The sequence below is a fragment of the Epinephelus moara genome, chromosome 21, assembly GCF_006386435.1.
Source record: "Epinephelus moara isolate mb chromosome 21, YSFRI_EMoa_1.0, whole genome shotgun sequence".
Lineage (NCBI taxonomy): Eukaryota > Metazoa > Chordata > Actinopteri > Perciformes > Serranidae > Epinephelus > Epinephelus moara.
The window spans coordinates 26133275-26158415 of NC_065526.1; the positions used below are offsets into that span (position 1 = coordinate 26133275).

The 25141-nt window shown below is 39.6% G+C and overlaps 2 protein-coding genes across 4 annotated transcripts in view; one reads left to right on the forward strand and one right to left on the reverse strand.

Annotated features, from left to right (window-relative positions):
* The window catches only part of cc2d1b (coiled-coil and C2 domain containing 1B), a 21273-nt gene extending 3351 nt beyond the window's left edge, over window positions 1-17922 (forward strand). The window contains exons 4-26 of one of the 2 annotated variants that reach the window (XM_050074556.1): window positions 603-706; window positions 2003-2113; window positions 2622-2768; window positions 3894-4233; window positions 4988-5106; window positions 5571-5649; window positions 5978-6061; window positions 7672-7817; window positions 8168-8240; window positions 8509-8645; window positions 8727-8856; window positions 8993-9165; window positions 9759-9884; window positions 10254-10312; window positions 10547-10663; window positions 11739-11812; window positions 12118-12176; window positions 12296-12347; window positions 12625-12724; window positions 13088-13178; window positions 13315-13437; window positions 14574-14624; window positions 14803-17922. In XM_050074556.1, coding sequence (XP_049930513.1) covers window positions 603-706; window positions 2003-2113; window positions 2622-2768; window positions 3894-4233; window positions 4988-5106; window positions 5571-5649; window positions 5978-6061; window positions 7672-7817; window positions 8168-8240; window positions 8509-8645; window positions 8727-8856; window positions 8993-9165; window positions 9759-9884; window positions 10254-10312; window positions 10547-10663; window positions 11739-11812; window positions 12118-12176; window positions 12296-12347; window positions 12625-12724; window positions 13088-13178; window positions 13315-13434 — 2441 coding nt within the window. In that variant the 3' untranslated portion in view covers window positions 13435-13437; window positions 14574-14624; window positions 14803-17922. The remainder of the gene's footprint in view (window positions 1-602; window positions 707-2002; window positions 2114-2621; window positions 2769-3893; window positions 4234-4987; window positions 5107-5570; window positions 5650-5977; window positions 6062-7671; window positions 7818-8167; window positions 8241-8508; window positions 8646-8726; window positions 8857-8992; window positions 9166-9758; window positions 9885-10253; window positions 10313-10546; window positions 10664-11738; window positions 11813-12117; window positions 12177-12295; window positions 12348-12624; window positions 12725-13087; window positions 13179-13314; window positions 13438-14573; window positions 14625-14802) is intronic. The other variant, XM_050074557.1, reaches the window with a different exon arrangement.
* Window positions 17923-17987: 65 nt separating this feature from the next.
* Window positions 17988-25141, reverse strand: part of zfyve9a (zinc finger, FYVE domain containing 9a) — a 35144-nt gene continuing 27990 nt past the window's right edge. For both annotated transcript variants that reach the window (XM_050074555.1, XM_050074554.1), the window contains exons 16-19: window positions 23973-24135; window positions 23028-23133; window positions 21715-21891; window positions 17988-21467 (exon numbers count right to left, since the gene is read on the reverse strand). In XM_050074555.1, coding sequence (XP_049930512.1) covers window positions 21306-21467; window positions 21715-21891; window positions 23028-23133; window positions 23973-24135 — 608 coding nt within the window. In that variant the 3' untranslated portion in view covers window positions 17988-21305. The remainder of the gene's footprint in view (window positions 21468-21714; window positions 21892-23027; window positions 23134-23972; window positions 24136-25141) is intronic.

Genomic DNA, 25141 nt, shown 5'->3' on the forward strand with positions numbered 1-25141 from the left:
ATGTCATGTACTTGGGGAGAAATCCAACTGAAGGACTGAATCATGTAAACCAGGTTTTTCTGATTGTCAGATTATTGAAGTGCATGTAAACACGTCAAATCGGATTATTACCATTACCTGATTATTCCCAGTTATCTGATTATTGTGTGCATGTAAACGTGCTCACTGATTTCTGTCTCCTAAAGGACTTATTACACTGTTATCTGCTCCTTTTAATCTTCTTTTTCTTTACTCCAATAAAAAAGTATGATGTTTTGAGCCCAAATTGGCTCTTTGACTGGTACAGAAGAATTAACATTAACATCAGCACTACAAATAATAGTATTTTGAGTCCATTGGAAAGTACAGTTACAGTTAGAAGCGTGTATGTGGACACATTATTTTTATTCAAATGGCCACATAGCATGATTGGATACATCTAAGTTGGCAAAAACAATATGGCAAAGAAACATTTTTCCATATTTATTATCCTAGCAGAATGGTTATGGTAGTTATAGATAGACCTGCTGACATCTACGTTATTACTGCTCTATCATGTAATATGTGTTGATGATCTCAAATACAAACCCAGCTGGATACATGGCATCATGTTTGTGTCATAGGCCCACTGCCCATGGAAGACATCGCAAAAATGGCAGATGAGTGTATGAGAGATGTGGATGATGATGAAGATGACAGTAACCTGGAGGACGATGAAGATCTATTGGTTGGTGTTACTGTATATTTAGAACTGCTCTCATGCCAGAGTTTGTGGCTGCTTAGATTTTGAGAGTCCATTTATCAGACAAAAGAAAACTGTATTTCTTTTGGGCCTTTTGGCCGTCAGCCACATGGTTTAAATGTCTTGTTGCCTTCAAACACTAAGAATCCTAAATGTGTCAGTCCTGTGACAAATGTAGACGACTACTGTGTATCTTTTTAGCCAGGGTTTTTATTGTTTTAGTTTCTTGGGTCACATGAAAGGCACTTCATATCAAATGATTTATTATTATTTTTAACTGGTATTTTAGTGGCTAAAAGCAAGGAAGGAAGGAAGGAAGGTAGGCGTATTCTAGTAATCCCTGAAGAGGAAATTCAGTTTTTTTTTCACTCTGTTGTATATTCACAACCACGCACATACACAGGCTTGACATACATATCTTGTTGCAAATGCATGAACAACCACCAAGCTCCACACAATGAGAATATCGTGTCTTAGTGTGTTTGTTATGCAGAACACTTCCCTGATGAATTTGCCTCTGCAGTGTTTCGTTCAAGAATGTAAATACAATAATCCTCAGAGCAATACTAGTGTCAACATGTTCAGTTTATGATTGTGTGGTGGAGGAGACCAGTGCAAAGAAATGAATGGATGTTTTCCACTTTGTTGAAGTGAGGACTCTTGTTACGGCGTTCTGAAGAAGCTGTCTGATCAAGTTGTTGCTGAGATTTGTAAAGACAGATGTTATAGTAGTCAAGCCTACAAAAGATAAAAGCAGTAGCACATTTTATTTTCTGAGTCCCCTAAATTCTAGATATACTGTGTTTTTAAGGTGATTGGCTGATTTTTGTAGCCACAAAGATGATATTCCTACAAAGATTTGGGGTAATTTCTCCAGCTACTGATCCTCCTTCAAGCCTAGTTAAACAACTGGAGCAGAAACCAGTTTTTCTGCAGTGCAGAGTTGAGCTGGACAGGTGCAGGTGTACTTGTAATAACCATCAGAGGTGCACTTCATTACTGGCACAGACAGTGACCCAAAAGAGAAGGAACAAAACGAAACATCTGACCTGGTTGGTATGTTGCCATGCATTTTAGTTTAAGTATGTTGTTTATTGTTTTTTATTTATTGATTTGTAGGGCCTTCGTTACACATGCACATTTTGGTTTGCAGAGCTTTCGTTTGTCAAACAACTGCCTGTTTTACGGAAAACTTGTCTCACACTCTGTGCCTCTATGGAGCCTTGTGTAAGAACAGTCAAAGCTGGCTGTTGATTGGTTGCTCTATTTTTCCCCCATCAGGCAGAGCTACAGGAAGTGGTGGGTGAGGAGGAAGCTGAGGATGTTTCCTCCACATCCTCCACCACTGCTGAATCTCCTCAAGCTGAAACACCAGAGTCGCCACCTCCGCAGGTACACAACATGTTACTTGCTGTCAGCATTGTAATTGACTCACCAGCCACCAAAATAAGAAAAAGAATTTTAGCTATTGCCAGTAACAGGAAAGGGTAGATGTATTTGTCCTCATTGGCTGCTGCTGGTTTACAAATTTAGCTGGTGGTTTTAATCTTAAATCACCTCAGATCTTTTTATAGTATAGTCACATCTCCTAACAATAGTCATTTACTTAATAACATGACTGGTTGAATCTTTCTGGTAAGTTTCTGCATTTCTGTAAACACATTTCCTGACACCTATCTCACCTGTGTCCGGGTCTCCTTGAAGTAGTTTGTGTGACTAGTTTTTAAACCAGTGATCAAAGGTGAGATATAGATATGTTGAAACTGCAGCATTTTTCCTCCCATTATTTATCTGTGACAAATACTTTCTCAACCCACAGTTCTGAGTAATTTCTTACAGCGTGGATTCACCAGCTGTTTTCTGATAATGTTGACAGTATCTGTATGTTGTTTTGGTAAAGCAGCCGGAAGTAAAGGCTCCCTCTGCCGCTCCTGGCACTCTTCAGCATACACTGGAGGAGAGAATTGTCATGTACAAGACGGCCTTACAAAATGCTAAAACTGCAGGGGAGACCTCCAAAGCCCGGAGATATGAGCGTGGCCTGAAGGTGAGTGAAACTACCAGCTCGTGACAAGATATATGATCAAGGTGCAGAGTCACAGCAGTGTTTTAATTATGAACTATTGTCTGTCATAGTTAAAATATGGGATGGGATTTTGAAATGGATTGAATTGTTGGCACCATTTATAAAAGGATCTTAACTTGTAACCAGTGTCTTTAGTATGGTGAATAAACACTTTACCAGTGCTTTGAGATCAGTTAAAATGTGAAATATCCTGCCTGTTTGGTAATAAAGGGTTAAAGTTCTAAATGATATAATCCATTCATAAATGCTCCATGGGTCTCTCACTCTCTAATAAGCTGTCAAGTCTGTACTTATAAATGTTAATGTTATTAATAAAAGGTTTAAATAATAATCAAGTCTGCAGTTTTAAATGTTAATAAGGTGTTCATAAATTATTTTTTTTACAACCCAAATGTTTAGCTCATTAATGCCTTTTAATGAATCTAAAAAGCATCAGTAAATGATTAACTAACCAATTATAAAGCCATTAATTACAACTTAAGAACCCTTATTAAAGGATGCCTTGCTAGACATTGGTAACCATTTGTTTTATTAATTATAAATAAGGAACATTTACAAAATCAAACTTCAAATACTAAAAAATGTCAGCTGGAAATGTCCCAACATCTAATATGATAATCAACATTTCACTGTTTCACGTAGCACAGAGGGAAGTGTAGTACCTCTGTGTTGAGAAGCTTTTCAAGTTTTTATTTTATTACCAGTTATTTTAATGGTCTGAGTACCGCTATTCAATTTCCAAACATACGTTTTATATTTTAAGAGAAAAAATCAAAGCAGTATTTCAGCTGAAAACAATTCCTTAGTGAAGGCCTCTTCTTTAAATCAGTGAGCAACAACACTAAACATGCCCAACAGCTACAGATTCTTACAATCTTTAGGTATTTACATGTCTGATCACATTGTTCAGCTCCCTTAAGGACGACATTTTACTGTTTGTCATCTTTTAAATCAGTTCTCAGGGCCCATAATTTATGATATGTACTTATTGTCTTGTTATATAGTTTATAATTTGTGCCTGAAATCACTGGACTGCAGTCATGCAGGTGCAGATGATACTGATACTGTTCATTTTGCTCTCTGCAGAATCTGGAGTCAATGTTAGCTGCTGTTAAAAAAGGGAGATCTGTGGACGAGGCAGGGATCCCCCCTCCTGTTGCCACTGGAGCCCCAAGTGCCGCGCCTCGTCCTGCTGTTCCCCCTCGACCTGCGCCCCCTGTTCCCTCACCTCCTGAACCCACTCCTTCAGATCAGCAGGGGGAGTCAGAGGCCACAACGCCACCGCCTGCTGTACCAGGGATCATCACCCCTGGCGGTGAAGAGGAGCAGTTGTCCCCCACCACCCCACCCACTCTGAGCACCATCCCATCTCCAGAGGAGCCGACAGAGGAGCCTGCCGACCAGCCTCAGACCAGTCCAACAGATGGTCTGTGTGATTTGGATTATACAGTTATATTGATTATGAAATTGGGTTAGATCAACACAACAAAACCCCGCCCCATGTGTTTCTGCACCAAGAGAGCCCCATCCCTGTGTACTTTTTAGTAATCAAACAGAAATAAACAATTACATGTGTGTATCAATAAATTCAGTATAACAAAGTTTGTAGGTGAGATGCACACACACACAAAAAAAAAAAATCATAATTGTTAAAATGGATATTAATAATGATAAATAAGTAGTAAGAAAAACAAACAAAAAAATCAAATAAAATCTAAAAGTTACAGATAAATAAATAGGTGTATATTTTCTCCTATGTGAATTGATGTTTGAGTTACGTAATGATTTGATTTATTTTTTGGCCCTAAATTTGAGACCAGTTGGTTAGATGATGGGGTGTTAGGCTTAATAATCCACAAATAAACTTCATTAGATACTTTAATCTATAATTTGATTTCTTATTCTGTATTCCAGCACTCTGCGTATAACACACTGACACACTGTTATAGGAATTAAGTCACAGGCAATGTAAATTCTAGGCCTCCTTATATTTATCGGTAATGGTAACACATTACCAGATTGCATGTGAAATTCTTTTTTAGTACCAATCTGTTTTTTTTTCAGTGGCAGATATATTAAATTGTCGAGGCACAGAGGTTGTCTTCTAGCTTCTCAATAAGTGATGAATGTGGCCTTTCACTGTGGTAATTGTTGTGTGTTTCTGTCCGCGTGATCTACAGCCAACGAGGCAACCAAGACTTTGCTTTTGGAGAGGCAGAAAGAATACAAGATGGCAGCACTGAGGGCCAAGAAGCAGGGAGATCTGGATCAAGCTAGGCTTTACTTCAAGACCAGCAAGGTGAGTACAAAGAGGACAACCACAAATGTCTGCTTTTAAACCAAGACAGAGGCCCCTATACAAAATTTGTAACAACAGCATTGTGTTTTGTATAAATTTGAATCTCCTACAAACAGGTTTCTCTGTTGTGTGCCAGCATTGGTATTCTTACTGAATACTATGATTTTAACACAGTGTCAGGAAATTAATGATGACGAATAGAAGAATGTGTACCATGACAAATTTTGAAACACATGAACCAATTTAGAAATTTTTAATGTCTCCGATTTAAAAACAAATATATATTTAAAGTTAATTTGCTAACATGCAGTTACACATAACTATTTGAGCTGTTGGAGTCTCTTGCTGCATATTCTGACTGGAGGATTTCCCTCTAAAGTATGTGAAACATGCCAACAATTTGGAAGAAGACAAAGACCATCATTATGTTTGACAGTTGGTGGTTTGTTGTATTTTTGGTGCAGAGGTTCGATGCTGTGATTGAGGCGTTGGAAAAAGGACAAGCAGTCGACCTAAGTGGCCTTCCTCCATCTCCAGGACAGGGTGAGGAATGCTGCCATAACAGGAAATAAGTGTATCACACACAACAAACTCATTTTATACAGTTCTTTTTAAAACATGGAGGAATGAAAGGTTAAGGGGGAAATATCAGAGTCAGAAGAGGACAAGGAAAAGACAAAGTTTTGCTGATTTGGCTTCTTACTCCCACTCTTTGAGTCCAATGCCCACTGTCAGCTGGAATCGGCTCCAGCCCCCACCCCTCCTCATAGCCCTGAAGGATAAGTGGTTTCAGATTATGGAAGGATGGATTTTACCGGACAGAAACCTGCTATATCTGCTTCTGTATGTTCAAAATGTTGTTTTGTTTTAGGTCCAGGAGGAGGCTCTGCTCCAGTGAAGGAACCTACTGCTGGGCAAAACGTAGAAGTCACCCAACCGGTTGCAGCAGCTCCAGGTATTAATAATTTCAACATTCTGTAACTGTACTTCGCTTGTGCTGTCGTGGTGGCACAAGCTTCTTTTTGACCAGTCATGCAGTTGTGTTTCCAATTCTCCCTTATTTCTCTTAACATAATTCATATCAACCAGCTAATGTCAAACATTGATACTTTTTGACGACCAACCAAATAATCTTCACAGCTCTGTATATATTTCTTCAGTCAAATGCTTTCTGATTTTATTTGGCAAACTTCTTGAACAGCGCTTTGTGTTAAGACAGCACTGATGCATCTAGAGGTTTAGCTTATTTTGTTAAATGATGAAAGGATTTTGTAGAAGAAGTATAAAAAATATATATAACTTCAGGACCTGCCATTTATCAGGCATAAGTATCGAAACATTTAAAACAGTACCCCACTTCAGCAGCACGCCACGAGGGATGGCACTGTTGGTTCCTCCACCACTGTGCCATGAAAATTGGTACAGATAGTCAAGGTCTCATGAGGATAAATTCTACTGACTTTGGTGATCCCCTGATATGTCATTGAGTGCAGTCACCAGGTCAAAATTTCAATTTGTTGAGTACTTTAGTTTCTGATTAACTATCTGCAAAACTACTGACACTCCCATCAGCCTCAGCTGTACTTTGTGTTGAGTGCTAATTAGCAAATATTAGCATGCCAACAAATTAAACTAAGTTGATGAACAGGATATATTTCTACCTACTAAACGTCAGCATGTTAGCATTGTCATTTAAGCATTTAGCTTAAAGCTGTGGGTCCTCATTAAGATAAATATCCTAACTGCCTGTCCTATCTTAACTTAAGTTTTAAAGATCGAAAAAAAACCCTGTCTTCCTATCACAGAAGCAATTCCTAAACTCATGGGCATGTCCCATCATGTCTTAGACCTCTTATGTCAACTTGAGAAATCCTAACTATAACTGTAAATTAGATTTTTTTTTTTAATCAGCACTCGTCCTGTCATGCCTGTATCTTTGATTAGAATGTACCGGCGGTAGGCTCCTTGAGACGGACAAGACATCATATTGACGGCTCTCACTTGTCACTGGTCAGCTGGCTTACTGTCGTGGACAAAAAAAGTTGCATTCAATTTTAGTTAAGAGGAGTTGGAGGCACTAATCTGCAGTTGATATACATGGTCCAGGAAATTTAAAGTGTAATGGGTTTGAGTTGTCTTTCAGATATTATATTTTGGTGTTCATGTTGTTCCCCATCTTAATTGTCTTTGCCATACAGACCTGACAACAGTGCTGCTGCCATTTTGGCAGTTGTTGTGAATGTAGGACAGGATGTATGCCGTCCTAATTCAGGAGTACTAACTTGGGAAATTCTAAGTTAGGACAGTTCTGTAACATTGAAATCCTATTTTAAGATGCAATTGGAAAATCTGTTTCTGTAATACCCATAATCCTAAATGTTATCCTAAACAGACATTAGATAGGATTCAGATGCAGGACATTTCTGTAATGAGACCTCTGATGTCTCCTAAAACAGCCTCACAGTGTGGCTGTAGACTCATAATCTTGTTTAATAATATTAGCTTCGAGGTAAAATCTCACAATAAAAGAACAAAAAACCAAATGTTGTGGCCTCTCTCCCTCAGCCACTGCACCCCCATCAGCCCCTGCAGCTCCCAAAGATGTGTTGGAGGCTCTGGAGCAGAGACGAGCCAAGTATGTGGAGGCGTCCAATCAGGCCAAAGCCAGTGGAGATGATCGCAAGGCCCGAATGCACGACCGTATCGCCAAGGTATAAGACGAAAGACTCCTTCCGATGTCTGTATCTACCTTTACAGAACTCTTCTGCTAAAACTGTTGTCAGGTTTCATCATTCTACATGATTATGTTTCAGTTACAGGTATCATAATAGAATGAAGCTGAAACATTATAAGCTTACAGCTCCTTTTTTTCAGTTAGTTCTTATATATACTGTATAGCCAGTTATTTTAAAGACAGCATGACAACAGTAAAACTACTGACAATAATGGCACTATTCTCAATAACATTTTTTGTACTTTACAGCAACACATTCTTCCTTTACAGCATCACATCAGCATAAGCTGAGCTGTGAAATAATATTTCACCTCTCTCCTTCTGCAGCAATACCAGAGTGCCATCCGAGCTCACAAAGCAGGAAAAGCGGTCAACTTTGAGGAGCTGCCGGTGCCCCCTGGTAAGACTCTTTTGTCATTCATGTTTTTGAGTCGACGGTGTAATTTCCAAGTCACATTTAGCTCCGTAAAATTGGATTTGAATTGCCATTCTGGGTCTGTTGTCCTGGGGTGCTACTGTGAACTGTGTCACTGTAAAAGCCTTCAGTGAGTCTCTGTATCAGCTACATAAGGACATGTTTTTGTACTTTATAGAAAGAGTAAAACTAGAATGTGGCGTTTAAGATATGTGATGCCAGTCAGAATGACAAATTTGCTTATGTTTCTCAGGTTTTCCTCCAATCCCGGGCCTGAAGGCAACCGGAGCTGAACAGGGACTCATTGCTGCTCTGCAGGCAGCCGATAAGCTCGCCTCCACTGATGCTACCGAAGTAGCAGATGAGGAAGAAGATGAGAAGGAGGAGGAGGTTGGTTATCAGCTGCACATTATAATGTTTTATACGTATTAGTGGATAAATTGTTGATACCCTGTTTTGTGCTTGTTGCAGTCGAAGCCTGCTGTTCCAGAAGAGCCAAAGAAGATCACGTTGGATGTCCCCACCCCAGGTCAAGGAAGGAAAAGGTCTCCGTCAGCCTCACCTGACAGGACATCTGCCAGAGAAGGACTCTCACCAACAGGTCAGTCCCTAAAAGGACGCATGCCATCTAAAACCCCAACACTATTTCATTTCTGTGACAATTAAAGAGAGAGATAACCCTTTAACTACATAGTTGTTTACAGTCTGTTTACTTTCTGACATTCTTCGTCCTACAGCGGTTCAGCAACTGGAGTTTTTGGAGGGCAGGAAGAAGCAGTACATGAAGGCGGCTCTGCAGGCGAAGCAGAAGAACGACATGGAGCAGGCCAAGATCTTCCTCCGCACCGCCAAGGGCTTCGAACCCATGATCGAGGCAGCACGCAGCGGCAAGTCTGTGGACATCAGCACGGTGAGCAGATGGGTGATTCACTCTATGTCACAGCTTTATTTATTTATTGAGGTTCTTTACCTTGTGGAAGGAACTGTTTGTGTTAAAATGGCAACATCTTGCTTGTGAGAAATTAGATTTTTTTCTGATTAATGTTGTAGCCCTAGAATATGTCAAGTTTTTTATAGCACAACGTACTTTGAACTTGATGAGAAGAAAGTGATTCAGAGATTGATTGATGCCTCTTGTCCTGTAATGTGATGCACCATTATTTTCAAATTTTGTGTGTCCTCATGTGCTTGATGCAACCCGATTTCAAAATCAGTTAGGATTTTAAAACTCTTGTAGTCTGAGCTCAGCCTTATATGTCACAAGTGCCAAAAAGACTTCTGCAATGGATACACCTTTGCACCTTCTCTCATACCTTCTCTGCTAAGCCTCTCACTTCATTTATTTCCTTGAGATGCATTTTAGGAAAACTTGCACACAAGATGGTGCGCTTGGTCACAGGCAGGAAGACTTAGGAAAGAGGAGACAAGGAGGCACGGAATTAAGAAATAATAGAGCTCATGGAGGCCTACTGTGGTTGATGCTCTCTGTGCTGTTCCCCGTAGGTGCCTTCGCCCCCTGGTGACGAAGACGACGACTTCATTCTGGTTCATCACAGCGACGTGCAGATCTCAGAGAAAGCAGAGCAGCTTTACGCACAACTGGCCAAGATCCTGAAAGAGCAGTACGAGGTAAAACTGCAGGGCTACAGATTATCATGTTGTCGTGTTCACTGTTCTTAATTAAAGTTTTTATTGGTATATCTCCTTAATTAGTTTTAAATGAATGCATTTCAATATTTTTTTTCTCTTTACGATAACATTTTAATCATACGAGTAAACTTCTTGTTTGTTCTTGATGTTCAGAAATCCAGTGGCCTTGGAGAAACTTTCTCTAGAATCCAACATATATATAAGTTACCAAATGAATTCTGATGCCAAAAAAAGCATTTGTATTGCTAGTCCCAGTCTGGTTGCTCTGCACTGTTCTTGTTATTGCTGTGAAGATGAACATTTTCCTTGAGATGTCTGAGATTTCGTCTTCCTCTTCATCCTTTTTAGAAATGCATGACTCACTCCAAGCAGTTCACACACCTGGGGAACATCACGGAAACAACGAAGTAAGCTTCCTGTGTCAGAACAATACACACAAGCTCCAAACTCAGTTATAATGCCAAACTTTATTCATCAATTAATAAATCTGATTATCTATTTAGATCAAATATAGAAAATATGATTAAATAATTATATTTCTTGTCTGAATTTTTGTGTCTTTGATTGTATACCTGAATATTTAGATGATAAAATATACAGTCAATAACAGCATGATGTGCTGATGTGTGCGTGCTCTTCAGGTTTGAGAAGATGGCGGAGAGATGTAAGAAGAGTTTGGAAATTTTGAAGCTGGCTCAGTCGAGAGGTCTGCCTCCTCCGAAACATCACTTTGAGGAGAGATCGTTTCACATTGTCAGGTCGGTTTTGCTCTGCAAAAGTTCAACTAAAGTTTCATACAATTTTTTTATTTTTTATTATTCCAACAAATTCTGTTTTATTAGTTATAAAAGTAAAAAAAATATAGAAACTGGCATTGCCTGGGTTAAAGTAAAAGATGCTTTGTTTAAATAATAAAAATGTTGAAATATAGACACACCCTGGCCACTTTATTAGGTACATGTCTGGAACAATGTAATGCAGTTTTAATTCAATTATAATGTTAGGAGAGGTGTCAGTGTGACTGTATGTTTAAGGTCTCATTAGTGGCGGTGTTGTAGTTTCTAATAATCTTCCTCTCATGTTTGTAAAAGGCTGGGCAAAAAGTCAAAAACCCCTCTCAGTATAATTCAGTTCAATTCAACATCTCTGCAAACTGCTACCTGAATGAGGCTGACGTTCAGACTGACAGCAGCCCCACATTGCTGCTGTTACCCTTCATGTGCTGCGTTGGCTAGTCATTTACAAGCAAGTGTATATTCCTGGCAGATGACTTTGCAACGTGAACACCATTTTTCTATTGCATACCTCATGATCATTGCCAGGAAAAATAAAATATTTGCCACCGTAAAAACTTTACAGAGTTGTAAAATCCTGACCATGAGGATTACAAACCATTGTTCAGTGATCTGCCGTCTGATAAACCTTTAAATGTATTAATTAGTATTAAACAGTTGCTTTTCTATAAGCATAGAGGAATTGTACAAAAATATAATAAAAGAAGTATATAAAAATATATGCATTATGCTACAGTGTATGACAAATGTGTAACTAAACATGATTATCTATGTAAAGGTAGAATTTATTGTCAGTGTGTATGTTTGATATATTACAGCCTCACTATAGAGCACGGTTTGTATTCCCTGTGGTGCACTGAAATGTGCCAGGGTGGTATGTATAAATTGAGCTGTGCTTTGATATTTTGCTCAAACCTAAAGTAACTGTCAAACTTTTTGTCCTTTTTTTGTGCTTCAATTAGAAGCCAAAGCAGTAAATCTTTTTTCCTCTTTTTTTAACTTATGTTCTGTCTTCCCCTCTTCTTTCATTCCCTTTCAGGATATTTCCAGACCTGAGTAGCACTGACATGGTTGTTATTATCGTCAAAGGGATGAATCTTCCTGCTCCTAGTGGTAAAAACAGAAGTCTTCACCTATCAGTCCTCACATACAGCACAGCAAGTCCACATGGTGTTTTATAGCTTTAATTTTAGAGGCTTCTAGATGATGGTTTTCATGCTTCATTCTTCTCTGTGTTTGAAGCCCTGCTTTGAGAGTCTAAAATAGAGGTTGCTGTGACCTTTATGTCATTATGACCTTTTTTTTTCTTTTTTTTTAACCAATTTATTGTTAAAACCTTCACATTCAATCAAGATTATAAGGTCTAAATAATCTAAACATTGCTTGATGCTTTGTGATACACTCCATTTGTCCTTCAGGGATTCAAACAAACGATCTGGATGCATACGTCAAGTTTGACTTCCCCTACCCCAGCTCGGTAAGAGACTCGAACTACAGCAGCTCGTTTCCATGTTCACAGCCACCACAGGCTGCTGAGATGGTTTAAACAAGTGACTTCTCTCCTTAAAGTGTTTGGTTTGTGTTTGTTTCCACCAGGAGCAGCCACAGAAACACAAAACAGCTGTCATCAAGAACACTAACTCCCCAGGTGAGACATATGCGTCGCTGTAGATTTGTGGTCATATATTTGTATCAAGAAAAAGACTAAGTGTCTTAAAATAATGAGAAACAATACTAGCTCATTATATCCAGAAAGTTTCTCAGTGTAGGGACTTTACAAGATCTTTTTTTTGTTTTTTTTTGTTATTCATTCACTTTATAAATTTAGTTTACAAAAGATTTTTTTAACTAATGAATTAAGAAGTTCACATCATATGTGTCTGGAGAAGGCTGCATCTGTTCATCTGTGACCTCTCTTAAACCAGAATATAACCAGAGCTTCACCCTGTCAATCAACCGTAACCACCGCGGCTTCAGGAGGGTGGTGAACTCTAAAGGCCTCAAACTGGAGCTGCTGCACAAAGGGTGAGTCACCGACAGCTGCACACACTACAGGACGATGACTTCTCTCGTCTTCAGTTTGGTAATCGACCACAGCAGCAGTATGAGATCAGCGGATGTGGTGCCGTGTTTTTTTAGGAATGAGTGGCTCAAACCTCAAAAGTCAAAGCTTCTTTAATGCTATAAAACATGTAAAACCACAGGGGATGGTTCTTGAAGTTTGGACTCCTACTTTTAGTTTTATGTACAAGCTGGTCAACAAACACTAACAAGTAAACAGATGAAAGCCAGTGAGTGATCTCAGAACTGCATTCACGTCAGAGCAGCTGTGTGTTGTTTAGTGTTGAGACTGTGGCAGTGATGCTGTCGCTGTGTGTCGTCTCACAGCGGCTTCCTGCGGAGCGACAAGCCGATCGGGACGGCCCTCCTAAAGCTGGAAAAACTGGAGTCACAGAGTGAAATCAGGGAGATCGTAGAGGTGAGTGAGATTTTAAAAAAGGACACCATAAAACAAAGCTGGTCAAGAGAGATGGAGGCACGTCAGTCTTGTTATCTAAGATGTTGACAGACAGAATGAATATTGGTAACTTCAAACCTTGTGTCTCTGGTGTCAGGTGATGGATGGGCGTAAACCCACAGGTGGTCGTGTTGAAGTGAAGGTCCGACTGCGAGAGCCGCTGAGCGGGCAGGACATGCAGACGAGCACCGAGCGCTGGCTGGTGATCGACCCTTAACAGGTAATATTAACGCTGGGGTTTTTTTATGCCACCATGCTGATGATAGCAGTGGCTGGAGGCATTTTGGATTCAAGTTTTGTCCGTCCCATTCTTGTGAATACGATTGCTCAAGAAGGCCTTGAGAGAATTTTTTCAAATTTAGCACAAACGTCCACTTGGACTCGACGATGAACTGATTAGAATTTGGTATTCAAAGGTCACTGTGACCTAAAGAAACATGTTTCTGGACTAAACTCAAGAATTCATATGTAATTATGACAAAATTTCCGTACGAATGTCTAACAGGATAATATGATGAAGTGATGACATTTTATATCCAACAGGTCAGAGGTCAGCTTCTCTGTGACATCATAATGTTCTGCAAAATCACTTTTCTGGCCATTAATTAACATCATGTCTCAGGAACAGAACGGGAGACAACTGGACAGATGCTGAATTGATGACTCTAATCTTGAGTGTGAATCTTCTGTGCTGCCAGGGGGAAGATGTGTGTGAAGCATCCATGTTTTAGAATTTGTAGCTTCTTTGCAGCAGCATTCATATTTGAAGTATTGCCTTTTGTCATGGCTGACATATGAGTCTGGACTCACATAGATGTAAACTGTTACTGCAAATTGACCCGTTTACGGAGACATACAGCTGCTTTGTAGTACTTCTAGTTTTTTTTTTTTTTTACTTTGAGTAAGTACTGCAGCTGCTTTTACAAAGTAGATACTGTTGCATACAGCTGAGACATACAACTTCGTCATAACAATAGTTGCTGAACATTGACCTTGCTAAAAAAAAAAAGTCACAAAAAGAAAAGTAGTTTGTAGACATGAATGCGCCATTATCTGTCATTTCGGTGTCTGTCAGCTGTCTGCAGCTCAGTCGATGTGACGTATCTTCCGCTGTGCAGAGGATTGTGGGTCAGAATAGTCAGAAAAACATGTTTGTATACTGGAAAATGGACATCCTGGTATTTCTGGCATACTGCATTTGACATACTGTGACATACTGAATCCTTTTCTGGCATAAATAGGTGTTGGAATGCAGGTCTTATATTCAGTGATAATATTTTTGCAGCATTGTTATCGCTAAAGACAAAGCTAAAGTTATGTAAAAGCATCTGATGATAATTCTTTTTTATCTCCAAGGTTGTTGTTTAGATGCTGCTGAAAGACTGACGATGATTCACAAGATAAAAGGTAATTTTCTTCTTTTGTTGTCTGAACTGAACTGAATGAAGTGAAATATTAGAAAAAGGACATTAGCTCATTCACTTTCTTGCTGAGGGTTAGATGAGAGGATTGTATGTCTGTATGATAAATATGAAGCTGGGTGTATTTCATTCACCTGACTGATAACAACCTCTCTGTCTTGCAGATTAAAGGCACTCAATCATAAACACTCGGAGGATAGAGTTTGGGATGTGAAGAGGACAGTCTGTTGTTCAGAGTCAACTCAGACCTACACGGGTCTTTGACTTGTTAAAACTTTTGCACATTTGCAAGACACGAGCTCCCTTTCACACTGCAGTCCACCAGGAGGAGGCAGGGAGCTGGTTTATGGTAGGTCAGCTGGTCCATTTGTCTTCAGTGTGACACCAGCTGATGGACAAATACTTGTTGTCTAAATGGAGGGCAGGGTTGCTCTCTTGTTTGGTGATTCACATAGATGGGATGCAGATGTAAGCTCGTGATGCAGCGGGGCAGACTTGTGGGCAACAAGGTGAAGGCTCCTTGAATCAGAGAAAACTATTCAGGCAATGATCACTGGGTGCTTTTCATTATGCTAACTTACACGTCCTCTTTGACACGTATCATGGAGAATCTTCCAATCCCTTAAATGCAACTTGAGGAGAGAGGAGGCTTCTGGAGGAGCTTAGAGCGAGGAAACACATATATCTAAACGCCTCACCTCCACATGTAGCACAATCGCTTCAGCATGATGCTATGGAACCAAGGGCTTCTCTTTTGCCTGCTTTGGCTCTTCAACTTTGCTGGGAGGAGCCAAACCATGAGGAAGAGACACGTTAGCGTAATGAAAAGCACTCTTTTTTTTCCCAAGAAGCCTCCTTGTGCATCACTCCATCTCCTGGAGGACGTCCGGCAGTGTGTGTCTCTGCTAAGGGGCTCAGTGTCGAGCTAACCTGATCCTGCTGCCCGGCATGACTTTAGATAATATATCAAAGAATGTGTACATATTCCTCATATTATTACAGCTCTGGTATCTAGAACTGCACCTATGCACTAATACCAAAGTAATCACTGTTGCTGTAAGATCCTGCATATTTGAAGTCGCCCTTTAGCTGCCAAACCTATTACGATGACATGAGAGCTCAGGAGAGTTTAATATGTGACGGGACTTTATTTTAAATTATTTTTCCCCTCACAACTCATCTGGTTTTCAGTGTGAGAACGCAGGCGGATGCAGCAGCACCCCTCAATTATGTTTTAAAGGAGTAAGCCAAGAAATCATGATACTACACAAGGTACGATTATGTAATCATTTTAAAGACCACACTCCGATTTTTGGCACTTTTCACTTTGAATAGTAAGTCCTCTAACTGTGGTCACTAAACTGCACACTCACATATCTTTGGCTTTAGGTGTGTTAGATTTATTTGTTGTTTACACTTAATAGCACAAAGCAGTGCAGACTCACAACTGAGTTTAGTTTAAAAAGCTAAATGTTAATGTTATTTAAAGGCAAACATTATTCACATATGGTGGTTAAAAGGTCATTTATAAGTAAACATGATTGGATGAGTAAACTTTGATAGTATCCTGTACATATTTTAGTTTAAGGAATAGTTTGACCTTTGGGAAAATACACGTATTAGCTCTGTTGCTAAGGTCAATGAGAAGATTGATACCACTCTCGTGTCTGTCTTTATTATGAAGCTACAGCCAGGACACAATTAGCTTAGCTTAGCATTAAGACTAGAAACAAGGGGAAACAGCTAGCACAACTCAAAGTTCAAAAATTCACCTCTAAAGCTCATTAATTCACAAGACTTCAGTTAGTGATGTCTTAGAGCTGCTGGCAGATGTATTACTTTAAACGTAAGACGGAGCCAGGCTAGCCAGCTGTTTCCCCCCGCTTCCGGTCTTTGTGCTAAGCTAAGCTAAGCTAATGACCTCCTGACGCTTCTCATCAAAATCTGGATAAGAAAGTGATCAAGTGTATTTCCCAAAGTGTCGGATGAATCCTTTAAATGTGGTAATTACCTTATACAGCTATGCATCAGATCCTGAATCCTTCATTGTTTTAAAGGGCCAGTTCACCTAAATTATATAAGGATTTATATTTTCTTATTTATTGTTGCGATATCAACCAATGCAGACTGAATATGTTTTGTGCTGCTCAGAGATTTGGAAAATGAAATACTTAACAGCAATGTTGAGATGGAAAGCTGATTTATGACCTGGGAAATTGAAACTAGGGAAAAATAGTTGGACAATAATTAACTTTCAGTCTCAGCTTTGAGCCAACATGGAGAAGTCATCCTTAAAGTGCCTGGAAAAAATGGAAATTTGAACATTAACGCTGTTCAAACGTTTCGAACAGCTACTAAATTGACCTCACAGGGAGACTGTTTTGTCTGTTAACATGCATTTTCATAAATATAAAGTCCTGTAAAGTAGTTTTATTGGAGCAACTTTCTACTGAAGATTTAATCCTGAATGAACGCTGCTGGTTTGAGTTATAAAGGTAATCAGATCATTTCTGAAAAGATACGATGCTGTTAAAGGTTTAAAGTTTTCTGTGGTGATAATTTGAGTGAACTGACCCTTCAAAGGTTTCATGCATAGGATTTAGGGGCATCTATTGGCAAACATGGAATATAATCTCACAAACATGTTTTAATTTGTTAATAATCACCTGAAATAAGAATTGTTGTGTTTTTGTTACCTTAAAATAAGCTGTTTATATCTGCACACGGAGCGGGTCTGCTTCCACGGAGTCAGCCATTGTGTTCTATAGTAGCCCAGAAGGGACAAACCAAACACTGGCTCTAAATGGGGCCATTCTGCAACCTCACCATTAGGTGCCACTAAATCCTTCACACTCAACCTTTAAAGTTTTAACTGCAGCATTGTGAAAAATGCTCCACAAGAAGCCATAACACACACATTGAATCAACTACATCAATACATTTCCCAACATGTTTACCTCAAAACTGTCTGTAACATTATTACGTTACTGTGGTCACAACATTTCTTTCTTTCTCCATTTGAGGAAAAACATCATCAATCAATGCAGCGTTAATATAAAACATTGGCATAAATATTAACAACACTGTTACCCATCATTCTATTTTCTGTTTAAACATACTTGTTTACAAAGATCGATGATGTCATGTTGTTTATATTTACAAAATGATAATCTCTGTAATAATAATCCCAAAAACAGAATTATGGCTATATTTTGTTTTTAATTGAAGACTGAATTTGCCTACCCTGCCTAAAAATGTACCAATTAAAAAATATCTGGTTTTAATTTTTGACTGTCAAGTATTTTCTTTCAGGTAAAAAACAACAACTAAGCACTCAATTCAATTTTGTATAAGTTTTTATTTTACATATACTACAGTTTTTTTGATAAAGACCACTTTTCTTGACATTTGTAAGTGTAAAGAAAAAAAGATGTACAGGGTTTTTGGCTTTTCAAACATTTTTGACTGATGTTTATTTAAAAAACAAACAAAAAAAAGAAATTATATTTAACAAAACCCAGTCAATGACAGAACTGAAGGAGTGGATTTTTTTTCTTTAAGTTTCATCCACAAACTAGAAGATATAACTGTTGAAATGTAAAGTTGATTTTGCTCTTTCACCGTTTCAAGCTTGTTTGCATGCAGTGTTATAAGTTTGGATAGTAACATCTTACAACTGAATACAAAAAGAAAATGCTACTTTTTCAGTCAAACAAATTGCACCTTTTTCTTTTGGATTCAGGACATATTGCACACGTCAGATAACGTCAAAACAAAAGATAACAGAAAACAGGAAGTCAGAAAAATAAATCCTCACGTCTCCTCTTCATTAATGCTAATTTATAAAAACAGAACTGCCGGCGACGGCGGCGGCTGATGAACGTCACACAGTGAAGACACAGTGATTGAGATACACCAACTCTGGTATGATCACAGTAATAAACCCAGAACTGGTGACCTTTTGACCTCTCAGTCAGTCTTTACTGAACATTTTAAATCGGCTTCACTAACATTACTTTGCTACAGTAGCTCCTAAAATACTTCAAATTGAGTACTAAACGAATACAGAACAGCTACGGGTCTAATTTAAACTGGTCGAAGCATCGGCTCGTCTGCAGATTTTCATGTGATTGTCTGATTCTCACTTGTGATGACGAGATTGTGTTTCTCTGATGAAATGCTTCAAAAAAAACTCGTACTGTGTCTACAGCACTTTTTTGTGTAGCCCCTTCTGGTTTTATATTAGCATGTTCAAAGATGGAGAAGTTGCCATAATGCAGAATGATTACTGTACAGAGCATTTTGATGTGACAGGGTGGTTTTTGGTGATTAGTCTAGCCAGAGACAAAACACACATTTTGCAGATTTTGAACAGAAACAGGAGGAATACATTCTTATATTTTTTCCAGGTCCATGTAGCTGAAGGAGAGCACAGTCCAGAGCAGAGAGAGACGGGCTGCAGTGATCTGTTTACAGATGCAGTTAAAACAGTTTAGGCCTTTTGAAGACGACGGATCAGCAATCTGCAGGGTTCCCACGCAGGTCCAAAAAGTTTTGAAAAGTCTGGAGCGGGATGTTCATGATTTCAGGGCTTTGGGAGGACGAGAAGTTGCAGGGAAATGTGAGATGAAATACATTCAGCTTCAGGTCAATCAAACTTGTTTCTGCAGGAACCCCGAATCTTTACACACACTGAATTTTTCTTTTCTGCTGTTAAAAACAAAAAAAAACGTCTTCCAGGACACAGCAGCAACCCTGACGCTCACTTTCGCTCTCCTGTTAATGGCTTAGAATCCAGTGCACTGCTTCTGCAATTTCATACAGTTCTTATGTATATATATATCTTTACATCTTCAACACTTATTCTCTTTAAAATAACTCGAGTGATTATTTCCAACCACCGCAGGACAAACAACAAGCGCTGATGATACTGAAGCTGATGAAGTGATTGATGAGATTTAAAAACTGATTTCCCTCTTCAGCCTTATGTACAGATTGAGTTTATCAATAAAGCATTGGAACCTTTTTTTAAATCATCTGTCTACTGTAGGACAAAAAAAGGGCGTTTTGTAATCTTATTTCACAGAGCGTCAGTCAGAGGAGTCCATGACAGTCGCTTCAGTAACACTGTCTTTAAACTAGGATCTCTGGAGGCTACAGATGCAGAGTTAGGATGAAGTAATTATGCCTACAAAAATATGTACAGCAGGTTAATGGATTTATCCATGAATTAAAGCATCTGGTGATTGATGAGTAAAGCTTAAAGAGAAGTGAAGCTGAAATGTCTTTTCTTAATCACTTGATGAGTCGCTGCTGCAGGCACTGAGCACCATGGTGCAAAAAACAAAAAACAAACTAAACTCGCCACACAGACACACCCTCCCACTCCTCATCTGATAATTTGTAATTTCCTTTTTAACGTAACTTCAGAGGAACAGCCCAGGCCTTTCAGTGGTGGATATGAATCTCCCTCGTTTATGAGCATCCGTGCTACACAGAGGCCACAGAGTTCAGTGCTTCAGGACCCCCCGACTGCCACAGTGACACTGGAGTGACAAGTGAGCGACATACAATGCCTATAATTAAGTTTTCACCCTCCTTGGAAGTTTAATTGTGTTACAACACTGAATCAAAGAAGATTTAAAGTGGTTTTCTCACACTGACAAACAGAAAAAGACCCTTTAATGTGGAAACATCTCTTCAGACTGATCCAAATTTTATATATAAATAAGCAGTTTCGATACCCATTTTCTTTCTATCGATACACTGGTACCAGCTGTGTATTCTTCCTCTCTCGTCATTCTGTCCTCTGCTACTATCCAAGTAAAGATGCTGTCAGGTTCTAGCATTGTTACATTTATATTTTAATAAAAAAAATAAGGTTTTATGCCCTCAATTTCTCCCTGTGGTATCGAATATCGATATTTTTTTAAAATAGAAATTCCTGTATCGTGACATCACTAATTTACCACCTCCAAGTCAGTATATATTAGCTGCACCTCTGGCAGCTATTTCAGCCACAAATTCTTGATCAATAAAGGATCTGGGTGATCTGTTGCACTAAGCCGTGTGATGCAGATGATGTCCACACTGCGGTATATTTTGAAGGTGTTACTGCATGGAGTAATTGTTTAAGTGTGTCCCATTAAAAGAGGGTAAATACTTACACATACAAGTATTTTATGTTTTATATTTCTAATTAATTGTTATGACTTTGTGGAGAGTCATTTCATATCAAATCTACTTTGATTCACTGTTGTAAAAACAAAACTCAACTTTCCAGGGGGGTTAATACTTCTTATAGACACTGTAACACCACACAGGGGTCAGATGGCGAATGATCTCTGGTGTTCATTTCCTGCTCGGAGCACCCTAACATGAACACCAGAGGTCAGGAGTACCTGTCAGGTGAGGTTCAGGTACACAGGACAACATGACAAGATGATCCTGCTCTGAGTTTCCTCAGGCCCCAGGCGGCCTCCGGAGCAGAACAGACGGCGGTTGGATGCATAGGTTTGACTTGAGGAATGCTACCCCGCCTGGCACGCCACAGTTTTCTCGGGCTCTTCTGAAGTGCAAACGGTTGAAGGGAGATGATGGAGGAGCGGGCTGTGAGATGATGTCAGAAAGTAAAAAGGATGTCTGGAAGTGACGATCTCAAAGACCTCTAGGAGATGATTTCCAGGATGTAGAAGACGAGCTCCATGACTACCGGGCCCTCGCTCAGCTGACACGCCCCGCCGTGGATGACGGGGATCAGAGCGCTGTCCAGGTCGCTCAGGTACTGAGGCAGGAGAGGCTGGCCGTTACTTCCTGCCAGGTAGCCCACCTGTAACGATGAAGACAGGTCAGACTGGATCCTCACCACAAACATCTAGATTCAGTTGGCTGTCAATCAGAACAGCTGCAAAACCCACAGTGTAAAATTTATATTAATATACAGCTGAAACAAAAGCATATTATTGTCCGTCTCTTATCACTCCATTTTTGTGTTACACCTTCACTTTGTTTTAAGAAGTGCTACATAAAGTTTTTGTGCTTGCAGTAATGTCTCTGTAACATCTGAATCATTCCACCTGGTCAGAGTCCAGCGTGACCCTCAGTCCCAGTTTGGCCATGCCGTCCTCCTTCAGCAGCTTCAGGTGCGGACAAAGCGCCATGCAGAAAGCTCTCGCCACGTTCTCTGTCAGCCGGCTGTGGTCGGCCGGGTCGCTCAGACCATTGGGTTGATCTTCACTCTGGAGGAAAAACACCTGACAGACAGAAACACATGATAATATTTTCATTATTACCACCCCACAGTTGTATGCCTCCGCTCACCGGTCAAGTTTCTCTAAAAGTTTACATCCATGGCTGTGAAAACACGGATGCTTCAAACACACATTTCCACCAGCAGCACAGAAGACCTACACAAGCAGCACAGTGTCAAGGTGGACACCCAAGATTAGTGTCACCAATTCAGTATCTGACCAATTGTCTCCCCTTCTCTTCCTGAGTTATGACGTTGAGTAAAGGCTAGAGAACTGTTTTATGCAGAACATTATGATGTCACGGTGCAGCTAACCTTTGACCTTTTGGATATAATATATATGTCATCACTTCATTATTTTATCCTGTTAGACATTTGTGTGAAGTTTTGTCATAATTAGCCTATGGATTCTTTTAACGTTTGTGCCAAATTTTACGAAATTACCTCAAGGTGAGATATCACGTTCACAAGAATGAGACAGGTGAGGTCACACAGACCTTGACCTTTGACCTATGACCACCAAAATGTTATCAGTTCATCGTTGAATCCAAGTAAATGTTTGTGCCAAATTAGAAGAAATTCCCTCAAGGCGTTCTTGAGATACCACATATACAGGAATGGGACAGACGGTCAGACAGCCCGAAAACCTGAAAACCATGGCATATAAATGCACAGCCCCCACAAGAACTTAACATTTGACTCAGATCCCAGGTGCATAAGAATGGTGCACGACATTCTGTAAGAGATGACTAGACTCGGATTTGTTTAATATTTGACAATGAGAAGGTAGTGAAGGAAAAAAACATCATTAAATCAACAGAGCTGAGCTGAAAAATAACGTTCTTTGAATAAACAAACCTTAATCCTATTTCTTCCACAAATAACAGGAAAAGAAACAGGTCTTAAAGCTGCACTAGATGTCTGATGTGATGTAAGTAAATAACACAATCCCTGAACCTGAACTGTTGGTGAATCAAACCTAATCACAGTGCTGACTCAGTGCTGTGCAAGACAGTGCTGGTCTCAGTTAAAAAAAGACTAAGCGTTCGAACCCCCAGCCTCACAGAGTTCCACTTAAAAACACCAAACATGGCTTGATTTTCTTACTCATTAAAATACAAAGTGTCAGTTGTATTGTACCTCTGTCCATCGGATGACTTTGCCATTGGCTTTGAACTCCGAGCCGTGGAAGATCTTGATGCTCGTGATGGACTCCATAGACTTCCCGTCGATTGGACTGATGACACTGAATGACAAAAACCCACGAAACAACAGTGTTTAATTAAACAGAGAATTAAAAACGGAGTGTCAACGTAAAACAGAAGAGTAAGGAGGAGGTGGGGAAGGGCAGAGTATGGTTTCACTGAATGAGAGAACAACCAAAAAAACCCGATAACATCGCAATCACCATTTTAAATTAAAAACAAGTATTTTACTTGTATCTTTCACTGGTGTACTGTGTTTTATTCTTCAGTTCTACATGCTGCATGTTCTGCCTTTTTATGTTGTGAAAGGCTAGATGACCCTCTTATCGGTATGACAATAAAGTTCAATTTTTTTTTAACCTATTTTATTCTATTAAGAACACAAGTAAAGTGCAGAAGGCCTGAGGAAAAAGAAAGTCAAACAGTAACCAAACGACAGACATGGCGTATAATGCAGTAAATATGTAACTATCCTGCTCTGATAGCAGCATGACAGCTGTTAACTTATCTGGTGAAACAAGGGTTAAAACAGCTCCTGTGCAGACACTGTTCTGTTAATGAACTGATAGAATATCTGGTGAAAGGCCTCCATTATATTTAATAGTCAAAAGTCACATTCATATTTGCAGATTTTATCAGTACTGCTGTAAAATTGATTGCCTTGGTCTGTATCTCAAAGCCACGTCAAACCGCATCATTCCACCCGGCTGAGACTTTCCTCCAGAGGGCTTCCCCGAGCATGCATAATGAGTTTTTATAGAGAAGTAGTAAAAGCAGCGGTTGGGAAGCTATCAGTTCAATTGTCCATGACATAAATGCATCTCTTCCTCCGTCTCCCTCTCCTCGTCTGTTCACCGGCTCTTTTCTCTTCCTGTCTCACCCCTTGTTGAAGTTGTGGTCATCCTCCGTCCACTGGATGTGGACCAGCTCCTGGTTCTCCTCCTGGTCGGCTTTGCCGCACGTGATGGTGAAGTCCTTCATGTCCCTCAGGGCTTGCCGTAGAGAGTCCATGGTCTCAGCTGTGATCTGGATCATCACACCGTCTAAGGGCAGAGGGAGAGGGGGATCCATCATTATGATTAGTGCTGAAACAAATACTATATAAATCTGTTAGGTTTTTTTATGACATCACCTCAGGCTTCAGTCTAATATTTTCTTTTATTTTTTTTTCACAATTTAAGAACTTTGTAGGACATTTTGGGAGAGATTAAGTCAAATAAGCGCCATATGTCGGGGAGACTTGAGGAGAGATTAAATAGACAAAAATTTAAAACAAAAATAGAATAGCAGTCAATGACGTTTGCTCGACTAAACATCATAGGGTCTTTTGTATGATACCTCCACAAAATTAGGTCGTAAGAGTCTTACGCATTTCACCCACGAATTTAATGAACGTATTTTTCTAAAGATGAAGAGAAAAAGTAATCCTTCAATAACATAAATATCATTTACAGTATCGATCCACTCCTCTAATGTGGGGGTTCAGGAAGCAACCAGCACCTTGTGAGGGCTTTCTTGCAAGCAGATATCAAAATAGCAAACATATATTTATCAGAACGCTTTGCCTTTAAGTCTGTACATCCTAAAAATAATGTGGAAAATTGCAGAGGAAGATTTATGAAATCCTTAAACGAATGTGAGGCTGGACAGATATGAGTATTTACCAGGTGAATGAAAATATGTTCTTGGTGGAAAATATGGGAAGTGCAGCATACCATACTAGCAACCAAATATCAGGACATCTCAGCTTCTGCTGCACAGGCTTTTTTTTTCAGCTTTTGCCTATTTTTGTTAGGACAGTATGTAAATATGAAAAGGGGACAGAGAGTCCATGACATGCAGCAAAGGGTTGGAGGCTAGAATCAGACCTGCGGCCGCTGCAGCCAAGCATTGTCTTTGTACATGGGATGCCCGCCCTACCCACTGAGCTACTGTGCACCCCTGCTGCACATGTTTGTACAGCACCAGTCTCTCTTGTGAGACCCCTGAAATTTACAACACTAAATCACCAGGGAACCCCCTTTTTAATCATGTTTCATGCAAAAATGT